An 18,055-nucleotide genomic window follows, 5' to 3' on the forward strand; every position below is an offset into this window, starting at 1 on the left:
AGTACCTCTCTCGCTCCTGGTGCTTTCGTATCCCAATCAGTTTCAGCATAAAAGTGTGGGTTTGGGGGTATAAATGTTCTGTGTTGCTGACTTGCTTTTCAGTCAAGTTTCATGCGGAGCGTGCGACTCTCCGACTCTCTGCGCAAGAACCAGTTGTGGAATGGGCTGGTCAGCATCACGCTTTTGGAGGGGAAGAACATCCCTGGAGGGGGCTTGGCAGAGATTTTTATTCTTCTCAAACTGGGAGATCAAAGATACAAGAGTAAGGTAAGTATTAAGGATTTCCTTAAGTTTGCTGAAGCCAATAAGGTACTCAGTGTTTCTTTTACTGATGTTGCTACCTCAGATGGAACTATTCTTGAATCTCTCATATATAAGTGAGATCAAAACCAGGAGACCAGATCAGGGACATTAACGTTTTACTAATATGTTTTACATGTCAATATAGAAATAGGAAGTTAGGAATACTGTGTGTGTCTGGTGTTGTGCGTTTAACATATCGTATTGATGGATGTTTGACATTAACATGAAATGAAATAAAGCTACATGCATCACATGTGTTTTGTACTCTGCCAATACAGAAGTTAGGTTTGCAATGTTAGGTATGCTGGAAAAGCAGACCTGAAATGGTTCCCAGTGCAGGGGAATTTTTTTATTTTATTTTTTTACAGCACCTTTCTCAAAAAATGTTGCCTGTAACAAGAAAAAAAACCCAAAACACACAAAATATTCCATGGTTTTAATTTGAATTTTTGTTCCTCTAGGCTACATTTACTTGTATCTAGTACCGTTTCTTGGGAATCTAAGAACTGAATGGGGGTCCTAAAGATACACGTTTCATCTTCAAAATCTAAGAGGGACTATAATTAAAATAATATTCTGTTGAGAAGGCAAGAGCTCTGCATGTCATGAACTGGAAGTGTGGAGGGGGGAGGAGGGGGAAGCAAACCCCCTCCTGTACAAAATGTACAGAGCAAGTTCACAGAACATAATGTTCAGATGAAGGCGCATCTGAAACCTGCACCGTCCCCCACATCGGACCTCAAACCAAGGTCATGATATCATGTTTTTATTTAGAAAAGCAGCTTTGAAAAATAACAAATGGGTTAGTTATTTTAGAATAAATATACATTATTCCAGTTAAGATTCCTTTTTATGTTCCTCTTTAATAGTCCATAGCCCGTGTCATGAATCTGCAAGACTGCATGGTTTGCAGTCACAGAAAATTAAGAAGTTTAAGATGGGGAGTCAAGTACAATGTCGCCTGCAGTGAGTTAATTGCTTAGTATTTCTATCTGGGGTCCAATAAAAGTTGGGGACCACTGCTTTAACACCATAATAAGACTTCAAATTGGCAGTGCTTCACGTTCTTTCCTGGAGTTTATTCAACTTACGTAGTATGATCTCTTATGGTTCAGGAAAGCAGACAAGGTGGGAGAAGTCTCAGTCATGGTCCAGCTAATCCTGTCTCCTGTTCTTTCAGTGGCCATGCTGATATTGATGTTGGGTAGTGTAGTGTGATATAAATTGCAAATGGTTTAAGTCCCAATCTGGTGAATACTCGGAGTAACCTGAACACATGAACAATCTCACCGAACTCAGAGGGACAATTTACAGATATCAAATACCTGGATGTTAATAATTTCAAGGCTGCTCCTTCTTTGCCTATATCTTAACACAGAAGGGTAAAACAATACTGGTTTGGGTTCCTGAATTCATTCAAAGGTGATTTTAAGGTCATTGTCCTCAAAAGGTTTATTGTTGATTTCTTCCAGTGTGTGAGTGATGTTGAATGATGACCATGGTCCACTGAAAGTTGGAGCTGGTGGATTCACCTTGCATTTCAAAATTTCTCCAGCCATTCATTCACGTCACACTTGCATATTTATTGTTATTGGGAGAAAGGAAGGAGTTTTTAAGGAAGATGAAGCTCTGTGTGATGGGCTGGGGAGCTTTGGTTGGAATGGCCTTAGTATTTGATGCCCTAACATCCAACCTTGTTCTTATGGAAGAATTGTTATGTGCTTTACTGTGGAAATAAGTACTGTTTAAGAAAAGTAAATATTATAACTGCATGTTTTCTAGACACTGTGTAAGAGTGCAAATCCTCAGTGGAGGGAACAGTTTGATTTTCACTACTTCTCTGACAGGAAGGATATGTTGGACATTGAGGTCTGGAGAAAGGATAACAAAAAGCATGAGGAGCTTTTGGGAACGTAAGTTGGGGTTTTGGTGGGGGTTTTTTTTGGGGGGGGTTGGGGAGGGAGTGAGGTAAGTACAAAAGATACTCTGATTTTTATTATTAATTTTTTTGAAATTGATCCATTTATTTTCATTGTCAGCATCATAATATATGTTCTTTCCTTTTTCCTGTCATGTCCAGATACTTCTGTAAGGGTATGCTTATTAAAACCTATTACTGGGTAATTGATTAACCATGACCTAAATGCAGAGACACACAAGCTGACTGTAAAATCCAAAATACTGTGGGAGCTCAGTGGTAGCTGTTTCGGGGAGAGCCAGTGGCAGGAAGGAGACAGTACTCGTCTGCATTGCACGGTGATATTGCTCCAGGTCCCTTGTGCTCTGCAGGGCTGAGTTGCAGCTTCAGACTGGCAACAGCTCGGGGATCTTCGTGCTCCTTTTGAGTGGCACGGGTGTCCCTTTTCTCTGTAGCCGTGTACTTTTGTAGCCTTGTTTACACGTGGCTCCCATTACCTGGGTTTGCTTTATTTGGGTAATCTCTTCCCCGTTGCCACAAAGCACTGATCTCTCTGGGTTTGGTGCTCCATGCTATTGCACAAGCTCATGTTGTGAGGCTGCCCCTGAAAATGCTGCTTTAAACAGGTGATTTACCCATCTCCTGACCAGATATACCAGATTCTGTCCCGCTGTGTTATTCCATTTTAGCTTCAAATCCTCAAGTAACAATCTTAAGAATTTTTGTAGCATAGCAGTCAACCTTTTATTTTAATTTTTTAATGGGTATAGAATATGGGTCCTACTGTTATGTCCTGCTCTTTCCCTTCCACTCTTAACTCCATCTTACTTTGTACACTATTAGTACAATCTTGGTTTCCTAGGAGTAACTTCTTTTGGCTTGCAGCATTGTCATCTAGACCCACCTCCTCAAAATGCATCTGCACAGTTGGCTACATGCAGCAGTACCAAGAACCATTTAATTTACTGGAGTCTCTCTTGGGTCTGTCCGTGCTTATCCACTTCCCGGATCAGTGCCACAACCTCTAAATTCTTAGGGGCAGGGATCCTGTCTGCAGTCATTTGTCGTTCTCACCTGGTGAGCGTTTCACAACTTGCTAACTAAATAACAGTAACTCACAAGAACATTCTCTTCAAGCATTCAAATAGTTTGAAACTATTCACTGAAAAGAACAATGCCCTTTGGCTCTACAAATGTTTGTGGTTTTGCAGAGCAGGAAATGCTTTCTGGCTGAACGCTGTTGCTCATCACGTGGAGAAGTGGCTGAAGATGAATCTGTTCCTTCCATTCTCATACTGTTATTACTTCTGATATTCTGGTTAGAGTTAGGAAATGTAGCAGTGTTTGGGGCTTGCCTCTGCTCAGTCTCCCTCATGCTGGAGCAATTCTTCCTTAGGTTTTTTTCCCCCCTCTTTTTTTTTTTTTTCCTACTGGTTTCTGGCAGGTGGTATTCAATATGGCAAAAAAATTATCAGCAAAATGCTTATTCTGTTATTAAAGATTTCAGCCCTGGGAAAGCCTGCGTGTGTTAGATTTACCTTGAAGTTATTTTTGCTGTCTGCACGGAGAGAAAATATTACTGTTGTTGCCTTAAGCACAGCAAATTTGCTGTAGCATCAAAACAGGAAAAAATTATACTAGATTTTAAAGAGCGATTGCAAGAATAGGTAAACACCAAATGCATAACAACAAGCCTTGTTTGTACAGTGTAGAAACTTTTGACACCCAATAAATAATATTTTATGAAGGGCTCAAGCACAGTCTAATCTGGAAAAGGATTCTGTTGGCAAAACAACATTATGAGGTGCCATGTTTATTGTCTCCATGATTTCCAAGTTGAGTTTTGAGATTTCTGAATTTCACAACATCACTATAAGAAAGATTATTTAGTAAAATGTTTGTGGGTTACATTCGGTCATTACATACAGCAGTGTGACTCAACTGCCCTCAAATAATTTAGACTGTTTTAAGAAAAAGGCAAAATTTGCTGGATTTTAATTAATAATTCTGTGGTCAATTTGTGGGTACAGTTAGGATTCATGATGCTCCCTCAGGGCTGTGTAGGTTGAACTGTGTTGGTTAGACCTTTAAACATATATATACACACACACACGCACTATTTAAATGAAGTTGAGGAGATGCACAACATGGATTCAGGTCAGATAATCCAGACTGCTAAACTCTTGTGAAATAAAGACTTCTGTTAATTCCTTTAGACCCAGGATTTCATGTAGGATGGATGTCTTAAGCCCCTGGAACATGGCTCTTCTCCCGGGCATAATTTAGTTTCAAGGTAAAATATTGTTCTTGAAATAGGACCTGAAGCATCTGCGGAGACTATGGAGCATGTAGAATAAGAAATGTGTTGGACCTCCGGTACTAAACACTAACACCTGGGGCCTTTGTCCGCTTCTGAATTAGCGAAGAAACATTCGGTGCAATGTCATGTCACCCTTCTATCACGGAGCAAACCCTCACTGTCAGTGCACGTCGCAAGCTAAATTATTACATTCAGCTTACCTGCGTTCTCCTTAAATTTTCAACTAGATCCAATTTCTCTTCCTCACTTAAAATACTGTGTTTTGGTGGCTGTGTTTTGGTGCTGGGTGAAGTAATCCCTTTATTTAGTCTGCACAGAACTGTTAGTAACATTTATTGAGTGCTTTTTGTGTCCTTTGGGATAAGAGGCATGCTATAAACAGGAGATGATGTTAATGTATATTAATAAACAAAGGTGTTAACATGTGCAGAATTTGTCCGGGCAGAGTTAAATTGTTTATGCCAGGTTGTTAGAGATGTTTCTGTATTAGGGGATCTGTTTTGAAAAAGAGATGCTGCAAAATGTTAGGGTTGTTTTTTTTCTTCACGTATTTAGCTCAAGAAAGAGGTTTTACAAAAACTGCTAGACTTAAGACCATGAGCTATGAGATTGGAGTGCATCCAGTATCTATATGATGAATGCCTTCAGGAAACAGTGTCTTTGCAACCACAATCTTTATTTTAAAGGCTGCGCTGTTGGGATGAGCAGAAAAGTCTACTATGGCTGCATCCAAACCTTTCATTTAAGTTTCACCAAGTTATAGGAAGAATCAGACAACCAAAAATTATCTGTAGAATAAGTCAGAATAAGACCCTATTAATTCTCTCCTTGACACCTGTGGCATTTGAAATTCCTTTCCAAATATTAATCATACACTGTGATAATGATTCTGACCTCTTGTGAAGGGCTTTCAGGAATTCTGCAGGAAAAAAAAAATTGGCAATGTTTTGTGCAGATTTTTTCATATGTATTTATATTTAAGGATACTTTCTCATCATAATTTGATGAATTGTGTATTGCATAATAAAATACAATTCTGACTATTGGTAAGAGGCTAAGCTCAGCACATTTTAGTGAAATTTTAACATTTGATTCCCTGGTAAAGTTAAATAATTTAACCGCAAATTTTGTATGTACTGTTCTCAAGCTATATTTTTTTCTGCAAAATGAAGAAAAAAAGGCAAAAAAAAAAAGTTTGACAGCTAAAGATAAGGGCTTTTAATCAAAAGAGTAGTCTTAAATGAAAACTAAAGTTGTGGTGTAATCCTCTCCAGGACTACAGGTCAATATAGAGGTGTAAACCTCAATATTGATTAGGAGGAGGAAAGAAAGCATTTAATTAATTGTGGTTTAAAAAAAAAAAAGTGATACATTTGTGTGCACAATGCACTCAACTTACAGAACTATAGTTCATGTTTGTGAAACATTACACCTGAATTTAATATGTAATGTAGCAAAAGATGAACACAAGCAGAGCTGTCCTATTCTGAGATAGAATTACTATGTTGAGAATTTAACTCGAGATCATTTGCATCACCTAAAACACAAATAATCTGAGAGTTTTGCCCTTTGCATTCAGATCAGGCAACTTTTGAGCAAAAAGTGGGTTGCCTCCGTTAGTTTTATACTGTGCCCATCACCATAGTCTCTTAGTACTTTCTTGTGAAATAATTATCTTTAACAAGGTCTTGCGGATAGAAAGCTGACAAGGAAGGAAAGGAAGAGTTTCTCTTTCAGGAGGATGGGGGAAGTAGTTTGGAAATCATGAGACTCGTTTTAATAGTGTAGAAGTGTTTGTGTGGAAATGGCTGAATTTATGTAGTAAATTGAATGTCTAATTGTTTTACCAAGCTGCATTCTTTGCAGTCTGATCAATTATGTTGTATAACCTAAATGAAACAGATTGTCTTTTTTTTTTTCCTAAGTCTTTTGCCATTTGCAAGTGTAAATGTGGAATTTTTTTTCCCCCTAGTTTCTCAAAAGAAAATAGAGGCATACCATCACCTTGAGTGAACACAGATGTTTTAAGGAAGTTAGTTTGCACGGAAATCAGACATGATTTGAGGAAGAAATGCTTATACTCCACCGCCTGCTGTTTTCCCTTCCACATGTGCATCCCTCCTACCCCCACGCCCTTATACTCGATCTTTTCTTTGACCGTTGGCTAATCAAATTCTTTTAATAAGAGAAGCAATTCCAATTTACCAAAACAAGCTAGAATTATATTTAACTTTGCTTTTGAGATATGAGATATTTCTGAGGTTATCTGTTGGTGGGAGATGCACCGTTGTCTGAATGAGTTATCTTTTCTCTCTTGCCCCATGGAAAGTTCTTAACATAAAAAAGCAAACGCAGCTTTTCGCAGTTGTGGACTGTGAGTGGGTGGTGTACGAAATGCTGATGTGGGAGATGTGGTCTCTATTGCCAGCTGAACCACAGACCAGCTGGGTGACCTTGAGTTTTCCCCTCTCCTTGTTTCATTTTCTTCATCTGTTAAAAAAAAACCAACCAACCAACCAAACCCCCAACACCCAAGATGATACATCCCCCCTTTTGCACTGATACCTAAAGTATCAGTAAGACTGCTGCAGTCTGAGAAGCAACTGTGTTACTGCAGCCAAGGTGATGTTGACCTCCAGTGTGGAAGTGATAAGGTCTTTTTCTCAAATGCTTGCCTTTTTTGTTGTTGTTTTCTTTTCCTTTCAGCTGTAACTTCTCTTGTCATATCTTTCTGAAGAGTCTAGGCGTAGCAATGAGCTTTAAATGCAACCTCTCACACTTGGAAATTGTGTTGAGAGGCAGCCTACATGCTGAACACTGTTGGTACTCTTCCTGGTTTATTTTCTTTCTCTTTCAAAGCACTTGAAAGCAGTTAATAAGAGTAAACTTGCAACCTGTTGTACGTTCAGTGCAGTGAATAGCAAAGAGCGCACTTAAGGCAGTCATCCCTGTTGACTCTGGTCAGAAGAAGCTTACACAAAGAGCCGTGTTTTAATACACGGAGCTACTGGATGACTTACAAACTCATCAGAGCAATGACTTTTACTTCATAACATAGCTTCTTGGGTTTTTAGGCTGAAATGTTTTGGGATTTTTTTTTTCACCCGCCTTAGCATTCACAGAAAATAGGCTGTTAAGAAGCGGAAAGCATGCAATTTATAGCAGATGGGTATAAACCACTCCAGCTCTACTACTGGAATGGGATCAATCAGGAACGCTACATGCACCATTTACCCAGAAGAAACCCACCTGGGGGAACCCTGTGGAATTTTAGCCTATTAAGACAACACCTTAACAAGTTTAGTTTAAATAAAAACTTGTCGGCAGGCATTAAGCGGAGCAAAAGCTCTCACTCTCCATCATCCGCTCACCGTCCCTTTGAGAAATGTGATTCCCCTTGCAGTGTGGCAACAAAGCTTCTCCCTCCTTAATATTTTTTTTTTCCTTTTTCATCTGTAACTTTTGTTCAGCCTGTTCTTAAAAGCCAAGCCCCACAGAGGTTCAAAAAAGTTCCACTCCATTTACTGGACTTCTAAATAGAAGGCATTTAGCCGAGCCAAGTGATTAGGCTTTCTGTTGCATTTAACCGCTCCCTTCGTGTATAATTGGCTGTCTAGTGATCTCTCTCTGCTTTAGCCCATGCTCATCTTTTATTATTGTCTCTTTATGAATGTCTCCCTTTTTTTCTCCTTATTTTTATTTTTTGGGGAAGTATCAGGTTAATCATAGATATTATGTGCCAGGGCTGGGGGGAACTTCTAAGACAATCCTTCCCTTTGGGAAATATAACAGTACACTGAAAATGTAGCTCTAGTTAGGCTTGTAAAAGAGATTGGGGCATACGGTATAATGTAGCATAAAATGGAGTATGTGACTTTAAAGAAACTAATCTATTTTAGGCTAATGTTTTAAATTTTGTGTTTGCCCCTTTTCTTTTCCCCGAGGTGAAATAAAATTGTGTTTCAAATCCATCGCAAAGCACTGGGGGATTTTAGAGGGGAAGTGAGGCAGGCCAGAGTTAAGTTTTCCTACTGTACTTGCAGCCCAAACCTTTTACCTCTGCTTACCCGTAGGTGAACCAGAAAGCAAAACTTGACAGTAAGTGCAATAGAAACTGGCTAATTGGTTTCCCATGTTTAATTTTGAGATTTTTTTTTTGCATTCTTTCCATCTTGAACAAGCAATAAGTTTTGGTGCCTGCTTGCTACTGAAATCAATATAAATGTTGCTTTATTTTTTTTTTCCAGCTTCTTTTTCTTATTAACCCTTGGCACTGTCGTTCTAGGTGCCAAGTTGACGTTACTGCCCTGCCGATGAAGCAGACCAATTGCTTAGAGCTGCCTCTGGAAAAACATCCAGGGTCCCTGCTAATGTTGATTGCTGTTGCCCCGTGTACAGGAGTGTCTATCTCTGATCTGTGTGTCTGCCCTTTGGGAGACCCCAGTGAAAGGCAACAGATTTCACAGCGCTATGTGAGTTTGCTCTTTTCTTTTTCCTTCCTGTTTTCTCCTTAATTTTGAAAGTACTCACAATTGCAGGGAAAAAAAAAAGATTTGTCCAGTCATAATAACGTGTCTCCTACCAGAGAAAACTATTACATGGAGCAGTTATTATGTTTAGAATGACAAGGAGATTGGCAGGGCAGATAGACCCAAGCAATTTGGCTGCTTGTATTTGTTGAGTTTTAAACTAATACTTTTCTTTGCAAACTTGAATTGTATTAAGTGATTATCATGGGGAATAAGACACACCGAATATCTCGGAGAGATCATAGTACACTTAGCTTTCTTTCCTTCTTTGGGGAGGATACGTTGTGGACTTTCAACTTTTGGAAGAGAAAGCCACATGATGGCTTCCACACCTCAATCCGTAAAAGCTGGGAGAGAAGGAATAAGTGTGTATCTCTCTAAACTGAGAGAGACTGAGGCATGAGGAATCTGAACCATGTTAGTCAAAGTTTTTGAGGACAGATTCTTCATGCCTGATTGAGTGTGCTGCCTTCCCAACCCATGCTGCTTCTCCAGGTCTACCTATGTCCTGTTTTGTGTGAGTGGAGAACTTCCTTAGGAGCAGGTAGTGTGTGAAGTTGTGAACCTCAGAGTCATGATGTAGCGAGACTGGGATAGTGGAGATGTATTTATGGGTATATCAGCTGCTGAACTGAAACACTGCAGAAATAGCGATCGATATAAAAATATAAGTTATTTAGTAGTTAAATATTTTGCGTTTCTTACTGAATTACAAATAACATGCATCTTTATGCTTTCCTCCTTGCAGTGTATAAAGAATTCCTTTCGGGACTTAAAGGACATTGGCTTCTTACAAGTCAAAGTTTTAAAGGCGGTGGATCTGTTGGCAGCAGACTTTGCAGGTATTTTATTTCTGTTTGCCAGCATATGATGCTATAGTATATTGTGAGTGCTACTTAGACTTTGTCCATTAGTCAGTTGATCAAGGAAAAGTAAATCTTCCCATCATTTCTCCAGTGCTGAAACCTGCTTCAGGGAACTAAGATACCAAATGGTTTTGACTCCAATAAGTATGTTAGAAGGTCCAGTGGATGGGGATCTGCTTTCCCCTTGAGATCTGAGCGGCATGACCAATACCTTAGCACTTAGCATGGTGTGCTATTGTATTTTCCAACAGGAATATGTAATATAAGAGTCGATATCAAGTGATTGTGCCTGGAAAGCAGCCTCTTCATCTTTTATTGGGTACCTTGTGAGTTTGTGAATGAGATTTAAAGATTTTGGGGACATCTGACATGGTGCTGAGTGTGTGGGTTTGGGTGGCACTGCAGGGCTGTCACCCGAAAAAGAAAGCTTGCAGCGATGGGGATGTGAGTGTGAGGGTTTCTCTTACAGCTCTTTTGAGGCCTCAATTTGGGATGATCTTTTTGGAGCTCTTACTCAAAAGGATGGATTTTCCACTGAGCTGTACCTCAAATTGTGCAGCAATGGACACTAACACCTTTTAAAAATGCAACTTTATGTTGTTTCTCCGGGGAAGGTCTAGGGAATTTATACTTCTCTGTAGCGACTGCCTGGATATTATTATTTTTATTGTCATCTTCTCCAGGATTCTGGAGACCTTTTAATTCCCCTCTGTATCTTGCACCAGCTCGTAATTCACAGCCACAGCGTTGTGTTGTATATTTGCTGACATAATAATTTTTAAGATAACTTGTTGATAAAGCCAGGCAAGATGCTAGAGAGAAAACACTCTTGCCCCATTCTCTAGTATTCATGAAGACATTGTAACATGAGAGTGTTGCTCCTAAAATAAGGACCAAAGGAGAAAGCCCAACATTAATCGTGATACTATTTCAGTTTCAATTCGCTGCTTAACACTGCAGTAGGGGAAAAAAAAAAGATTACTGTGGACAGCAGTACTTTAAAGAACTGAAGGATTTAATTTGAAAACAAACGAAACACTTGCCAGTAATGAAAGGTAGTTTGTACAGAAATCCATTTCTAAATTGACATAATGTATACATCTATATGGAATTAGGAGTGTAACTGCACCTTACTAACAAATTAAATAAGAACTGTACCACAGCAAAGTAGAACCTTTGGCGAACAATAAGGCTAGGGCTATCTAGAAATACGTGAGGTTTTAATACAGAGGGCGTCCAGGGAAAGAGCTGAGCCTGGAAGGTTATTTACCCTTTGGAAAACTTCGCTGATGTTAATGCAGTTGCATCAGTGATGGATTTGGCCGCCTTTCCCTCAATACTTAAACAGGAGCATGTGGGTGGATAATGAACATTGGAAGAGACATGCAGGTTCTTGATTCTGCAATTCAAAGACTTTTCGTACAGAGTATGTGACACACATTCCTTGTGCATAGCCCAGAATGAAATTCTGCTTAAGTAAAAGGTTACTCAGTCTGTCATTATATTCAAAATAACTCAGGCTTTGAGCCTGATTCATGAAGCAAATGACAAATTGTTTTTCAATGGCAGTGCTGAAAATATCCTAGTATTATGCTGTAATAGACCCACCAAATTGCAAAAGGATGCAGCCATTTTAGGTAAAAATAGCATAATTTCTGATCGTGAAATGAGAGACATAAAGATTAATTATCTGTTCTGAGCCATTCATAAATGATTAGTGCAGCAATTATGGGCTTCCATAATAGAGCCCTCCTAGAGCAGTGCCATATTTCCTGCATTGCCAGGGAGACTGCTCAGATTTATTGTTATTGATAAAAGTAAATTCAAAGTCCAGCTAAAAATCTGATAAAGGGAAAATCGCAGAGCCATTAAGAGGTACAAAGATTTCCAAGGGTTAATAGAGGAGCAGTATGAGCAGGTAGCGTTCCCTCCCTGTCCTGTCCCACAGCAGTCATGAGTCTTGCGTGGGTGAACTTCTGCAGATCAGTCATCTCGTAAGTGTAATGCCACCTTACACCTTATTACATATTCCCATAATAAAGATTGGATTTCGGTGCGATCGGGATTTCTCTTGTCGGTTGATGATATGTTGGTGTTACAGATTTTAATTGCAACTTTTTAGCCTACTATAATAATAGTTATTGGAAAACAACTTAGTATCTGCTTTGGTTTTGAACAGTGTTTTGAAAAATCCATGTTTTACCATTTGACATAAATTTTAGGCTAATCTCCACACAGATATATCAAATATGTGGAAGCTCTTCAGCCACAGCTAGCCCAGTTTGAGCCTTCCATACTTTTATATTCCTAGACAATAGTTTTGTTGACGTGAAAATGACTTTTTCTGCTTTGTTGGATGTTTTCTATGTACGCATGAGAGTTCTTCTCAAACACTGCATTTGCTCACTGACCAAAAAATAGCATTCAGAATACCAAATTATATAGTGGGGTTGGCTTTGGCATATACCAGTTTGCATTTCAAGCAGTGTCTCTGAAAGGCTACATGCGTTTTCCACACTTATCAGGGAATGGACACATAAGCTGAAAAGAAGACAAATAGATTCCAGTAATACACATGGTCTTTAAACTTTACCAATATTGACCAGTTAATACCCACTGTTTACATGCTGAAAAGATTCCTGTTTAGTTTATGAACTTTTCAGAGTAAGAACCTTAAGAGCTCTGCATTAATAATACCAAAAATAAGGATTAAGAAAAAGACAGCTTTTGCTTAAATATCTTTTTTGTCTGCTATCTAAATCCCTGCATTGCCTACATAAAAGTTAGGCTGGAGTGTCTGTGGCTGAGTTATACATGAACACTGAAGATGACATTAAATCAGATATTGAGCCAGACACGCTGATAAAAGGGTACTCTGTTCACCGCTGAGCTGCAGTAAGTATTGAAAGCTACAAATTCATGTAGTGTGAGTTATCAAAAAAAAAAAAAACATTTGCAAATATGTCTTCACCATAATAAGTTCCATGTTGGCATCCTTCTTTTGAGAGGAGGTTGGGTGGAGGTTTTTGTTTGGTTTTGGGGGGATTGTTTTGTTTGCCTGAGTACGATACCTGGTTCATGCATGGATTCTCCAGTTGATGTTGAGTTTTGTTTACACTGTGGCACTCTATAGGGTCTTCATAGCTGCAAGGACTTGCTCATGTGGAACCGATTGAAGAAATGCTGCTAATAAAAACACAGTGCTGTGCTTTTTGTGGTGTGGGTACTGTAATCAACTGAAGAAGACCACAAACTCTAAGCAGAGGATAAAATAGCTGTAACTGCAGCACTGAGGCTTACTTGGGTCAGAATGACAGTACTGCTTTTGTAATGTTGTCTGAATAATTAACCTGAGCAGATTTGTCTTGCTATAAAGACTTAGAGATGATTCACTGTAAGTCTCAGATTTCAGGTACCTGAATGAGTTGTAAGGTAAGTGTTAGAGCTTCCAGCACTGAGGATGCATTGGGGATATTGTTTATTTAAGAAGTCATTCCAACAGAATGAGGCAATTTGCAGTTGTCTTTACAGATCTTATTTTTATTTGGCCAGTCGCTTCCTCAGCCCTACTGCAAAGAAAGAGTGTGCATGCTAAATGCAATAACTGATCCACTTCATTTTTTCTTTTTTTTTTTATCTGATCTTTCCCTAGGTAAAAGTGATCCTTTCTGTGTGTTAGAGCTGGGAAATGACAGTCTTCAAACACACACTGTTTACAAGAACCTCAATCCAGAGTGGAATAAAGTGTTCACGTTGTAAGTGGATTGCTTTAGAAAACATGCTGAAACACCAAACAGTTAGCAGCTTAACTATAAAAACTATCAACTTTGGGAAAATACAAAGGTCAAGTTTAAGATAAGTCATTTTTTCAGTCAGAGAGGATGTTGGAGAAATATCAAATATAACTCAATTAAAGCCTTTTGCCTTTTACTAGTTCTTGCATGGAGTTTATTAATAGAAGTCATTAAAAGAAAAATTACTGTGATATTTATAGGAAGAATCATGACTAGACATAATGGAGTCATAGCTGGATCCAAGAGATAATATAACAGAAAGTAGAGACCAGATACTCACGCCTACATTTTCCGTAATTTAAAATAAAATGTTTCATTGAACCACGGTAGAATCCTTGTTTAATTTGTAGGCAAGCAGAAAATTAGAGCTCATGTTGTTCGTGGTGTAGCTTCTGAATTTAAACTAGACAAACATAGCTTACCCCAAATTAGAAGCTTGGATTTGTATGAAAATCAGAGTATTCTTTTTTTTTTAGTGACTTTATTAAGAACAAAAATGATAATTTAGGTATCACTTTTAGGCAGCACATTTTTTTTTTTAATCTTGCTTTATGCTAACGCAGATTTTTGTGAATAACTGAGATAAATGTCTCCAAGACTGTAGAGGTCTATGGCAAGGAAGGCAACCACGAGGGCTGGCAGTGGACCATTTATGACATTTGCACCTGTCCACTTGAAGAACAGTTTGAGAATTATGGACTTACTGCAAAAGCAACATTCAAAAATACTGGGCTCGATGCGAACACAATAAAAAGTATCTGATCTCTTTGACAGAAGTACCTTGTTGGATTTCTGTTTAATTCATAGCTGCGGCTGAATGCAGGTCTCTTGGAGTCCTTTCTCTCACTTTGTCTGTTCTCAAGAAGCTTCCACTCATCACTGTTTATTCTGAAATTGTGCCAACAGATGAGTCTTGTTGGATGTTCAGCCAACAAAATAAATCTAATAAGAATCCCAAATTATTTTATTTAAAAAAAGTTTGTGTCTGTACATCTGTGGGTCTCAAATGTCAGCTGCGGGCTATCTCTCACTTTCTTATTGCTGTTGTATGGCTAGACCAAGCACCGAATCTACAGAGCCAGTCAGGCTCTGATATCTCTCTTTAAGATTTTTGGCCATTTTAAAAAATGTCAGTTAAGCACTTTAAAAGCTATTGATGATTTAGATTTATTTTGGAGCAGAGTGGATGAATTCATTTCAGCTGGAACGTTCAATACCACCAGAGAGTCCTTCCCATCATATTCAGATTTTCTGCGACACGCTTACCTGCGCGTGTCACTGTGGGGTTTTAAGATTTTATACCACTGGTAGTTATATCATACGGAAAATGATAATGGTTTGGAGAGGAATATGGAAGTAGGGTTGCAGAAGTGGCAGTTTTCAATGTATTTTATGTCTTGAAAACAGCCATTTCATGGTGGTTTGGCTGCCACTGGGTCACATCACAGAACATGCTATGGCTGCTAGTTGGAGGGAGAACCAGGTGGGCTTTTAGGTTCACATTCTGCTTCATGAGGATCAACTCCACTGTGTTGCAGGCAGAGGTTCCGGGAGCAGGACTGCTCTGAAAAAACCTTTGGGACAGAATAGCTGTACTTAGTTAAATAACAAGCACACGCTGTACCACATACATTTTCCTTAAAGGAAAAGAGGAGATAATTAATGCAACTCATAAGTCATCTCCGCTTACCCATGTTTTTGCAGGCACACAGGTATAACTTTTCTTAACTGAGACTCTGATTTACTAATGATCTGATAAATACTTAGGATTGAGTGCCTGCTGCCACATCAGTAGAGCATTTGCACTGAATAGAACAAAAATATTGTACATTGGGCCTTCAACTTGTGTTGATAGGTTTTGGGTTTGTTTTTTTTAAAGTAATTGTTTTTGTTAGTACTTTAAAAGGGAGTTAATTGTTCAATAATTGTTCAAGTCAAATGAAGTCACATGAGTTTCGTTTCCTGGATTATTTCTTTAATGTTCTGAATTCAGCCCTTGACCTCTCCCACTCACCAGCTGCTTCTGCTGGAGAGCTGAGTTGTACACCGTTAGAATCATCAACACACAAAAAATGTCACTGTCTGGTAGTTATTCTTTTTGCCTAGTTGTGGGACTGAAACATGAGGGGAAAGCTTGGGGAATACCCATCATTTGATTCATTTTTGGGGGAATTTAATTAAATGCTAGTTTTATACTCTAAGGTAATACAAACTTAATTAGTAAAACAATATTCTCAGATCTTTGTGGAGGGGACCTGTGTGCATGTGTATCAAATATTATTTTCTAATGTGTCTGCACTTTTCGTTCCAGCCCTATTAAAGATATTCATGATGTTCTGGAAGTGACAGTGTTTGATGAAGATGGAGATAAACCCCCTGATTTTCTTGGAAAAGTTGCCATCCCTTTGCTGTCTGTAAGTTACCTTTGCCACGTGTATCATTCAAACATTGCTGGTTTTGCTGGGAACAAGTTGCATTTCTTTTTCCTGTAGTACAAAGCAACACAGATTTAGAGATAAACAGGTTTTGTGATCTATATATGCCTTAGTTGGCAGTGTTTATAGTTCTCCTTAGTGTAACGAGCATTTCCAACCCATTTTAGTACAAATTTGGTTGATTGGAAAGAAAATTGCAGAAGTGTCTGTACTTCATCAGTACTATATGCCATGTAGGTCTGAAAACATAATTGAGTTGTTCTGTATGTTTCCACATCATCATCCGAAGGCAACATTTTAAGCATGTCTTTGTTCTGTCGTGCTTCTTTTTACTCCAAGAAAGTAATTGCACATCACAGTAGGATTGACTAGAGATAGCTGTTGTTATTGGCACAGCTGAATAAAATTACCTAAAAGGGGTGTTTTCTACTCCATAGTGCTTTTAAAGACTGGTGGTTTTTGTTCTGTAAACAAATATGTGAAGAGCGAGCGCTACCATGGGAGTGTAAAATCAAAACTGGAAACAAAGCGAGCTCAGGGGAAAGCGGTTGCTCCGGAGATTAAGGAGAGTTGAAGCTTTTTCAGAAATGGCCAAAAAAGGCCAAGCTAAAGAGAGGGGAACATAAAAGGTTCGTTAAAAAACATTAATAGAGAAATGGGGGAAAAGCAGCTTTGTGTTTGGTAAGACTGATTTAATTTTGGAACAAGACTGGTAATAATAGAGTGAGTAAATGAGATCAAGAGGGTGTAAACAGCTCCATGTGTATGTATCAGAGAAGATTCTCGTAACTTTTGCTGTAACGTTTGGGAAGAACCTTCTAGGCTGTGATTTTTATTAAATCAATTAGTAGATGAGGCTTGAAACATCATGGGACTCTTGTGCTCATTTCAGTCAAGTTGTGTAAACATGCTTAACTGTAAGCATGGGGGTTTCTTTGAGTTTTGAGGCACGGATGTTTTGCAGTAGGTTCCCTATGCAGAGGAGAGGGTGTGACAGGTATTTATGCAGTGAATGCTGCATTGAGCCATGTACAAACATTCATGCTTGCAATATATATCATGATTCAAGTGAGACGTGCAGTAGTGAGATGCTTTCAGTAATGCACAGTGTGATGCTGTGGGTAATAGCAATCTCGAATAGGCAGACGCGGTGAATCCTGATTGAAATTATAGAGTACAAAATTGCAGTATTGTTTTGAAACATCTCTGTGAAAGCATATTCACCTCTGCAGAAAGGCTGGCACACATCTTTCATGGTTAAGGCAAGAGTTTGTCTTTGAGTTTTAGAGGTGGGTTGCTGCAGGGAAGGCAGCATTGCAATAACGGGTTAGTAGGACTCTGACGGAGCAGAGACTGGGGAAATGGGAGGTTTCTAGAGGGAAAGCAAAGGTCCCAGCTGATCAAAGCGTGCCATATAAGCCTCACAGAATCAGCATAGTTTAGGTAAGAGACCAATCAAATTCAGAAAGGGGAGCTGCAAATATATGATGTTTCCAAATAAATAATGAACTGCCCAGAAAACTCTTGAACTGGCTTAGAGGATATGATCCCAACCTAAGGAATGCTTTATAGTGGTAAAGAAATAGGCCAACGTGCTCCAGTTTTGTTGTTATTTTGTCTAAATAAGTGTATTTCTTGCGTGTGTGAATTAAAAACAATGTGGCTTCTGAATCTGTTCATGGAAGTGTGTTTGTTTTCATCCAGTGTGCTCTTTCCAAGTTATACTGGAGTCCAGAATGGGGGAATGCTTGCGATTTGGGGATAAGACGTGCATAAACTATAGAAGCTAAGGAGTAAATACTGGGCTTTTGGTGTCCCTGACACTGTGGTGTGCTTTGCAATCCTTTTCCTTCCGTGGCTCGGACTGCAAGTTCTTTTTGAGACTGAGGG

General features: G+C 38.9%; 1 protein-coding gene across 16 annotated transcripts in view; it reads left to right on the forward strand.

Moving 5' to 3' along the window:
* MCTP2 (multiple C2 and transmembrane domain containing 2) overlaps positions 1-18,055 on the forward strand; it is a 122,273-nt gene that overhangs the window by 48,069 nt on the left and 56,149 nt on the right. For 9 of the 16 annotated variants that reach the window (XM_054837048.1, XM_054837047.1, XM_054837051.1 and 6 more), the window contains 6 exons: positions 103-267; positions 2,086-2,216; positions 8,827-9,013; positions 9,819-9,912; positions 13,589-13,691; positions 16,042-16,144. In XM_054837048.1, the coding sequence (XP_054693023.1) occupies positions 103-267; positions 2,086-2,216; positions 8,827-9,013; positions 9,819-9,912; positions 13,589-13,691; positions 16,042-16,144 (783 nt within the window). Of the gene's footprint in view, positions 1-102; positions 268-1,172; positions 1,270-2,085; positions 2,217-8,826; positions 9,014-9,818; positions 9,913-13,588; positions 13,692-16,041; positions 16,145-18,055 lie in introns of those variants that run through there. The other 7 variants (XM_054837058.1, XM_054837060.1, XM_054837057.1 and 4 more) reach the window with 3 other exon arrangements.

Source organism: Grus americana, chromosome 10, assembly GCF_028858705.1.
Source record: "Grus americana isolate bGruAme1 chromosome 10, bGruAme1.mat, whole genome shotgun sequence".
NCBI classification, from domain to species: domain Eukaryota; kingdom Metazoa; phylum Chordata; class Aves; order Gruiformes; family Gruidae; genus Grus; species Grus americana.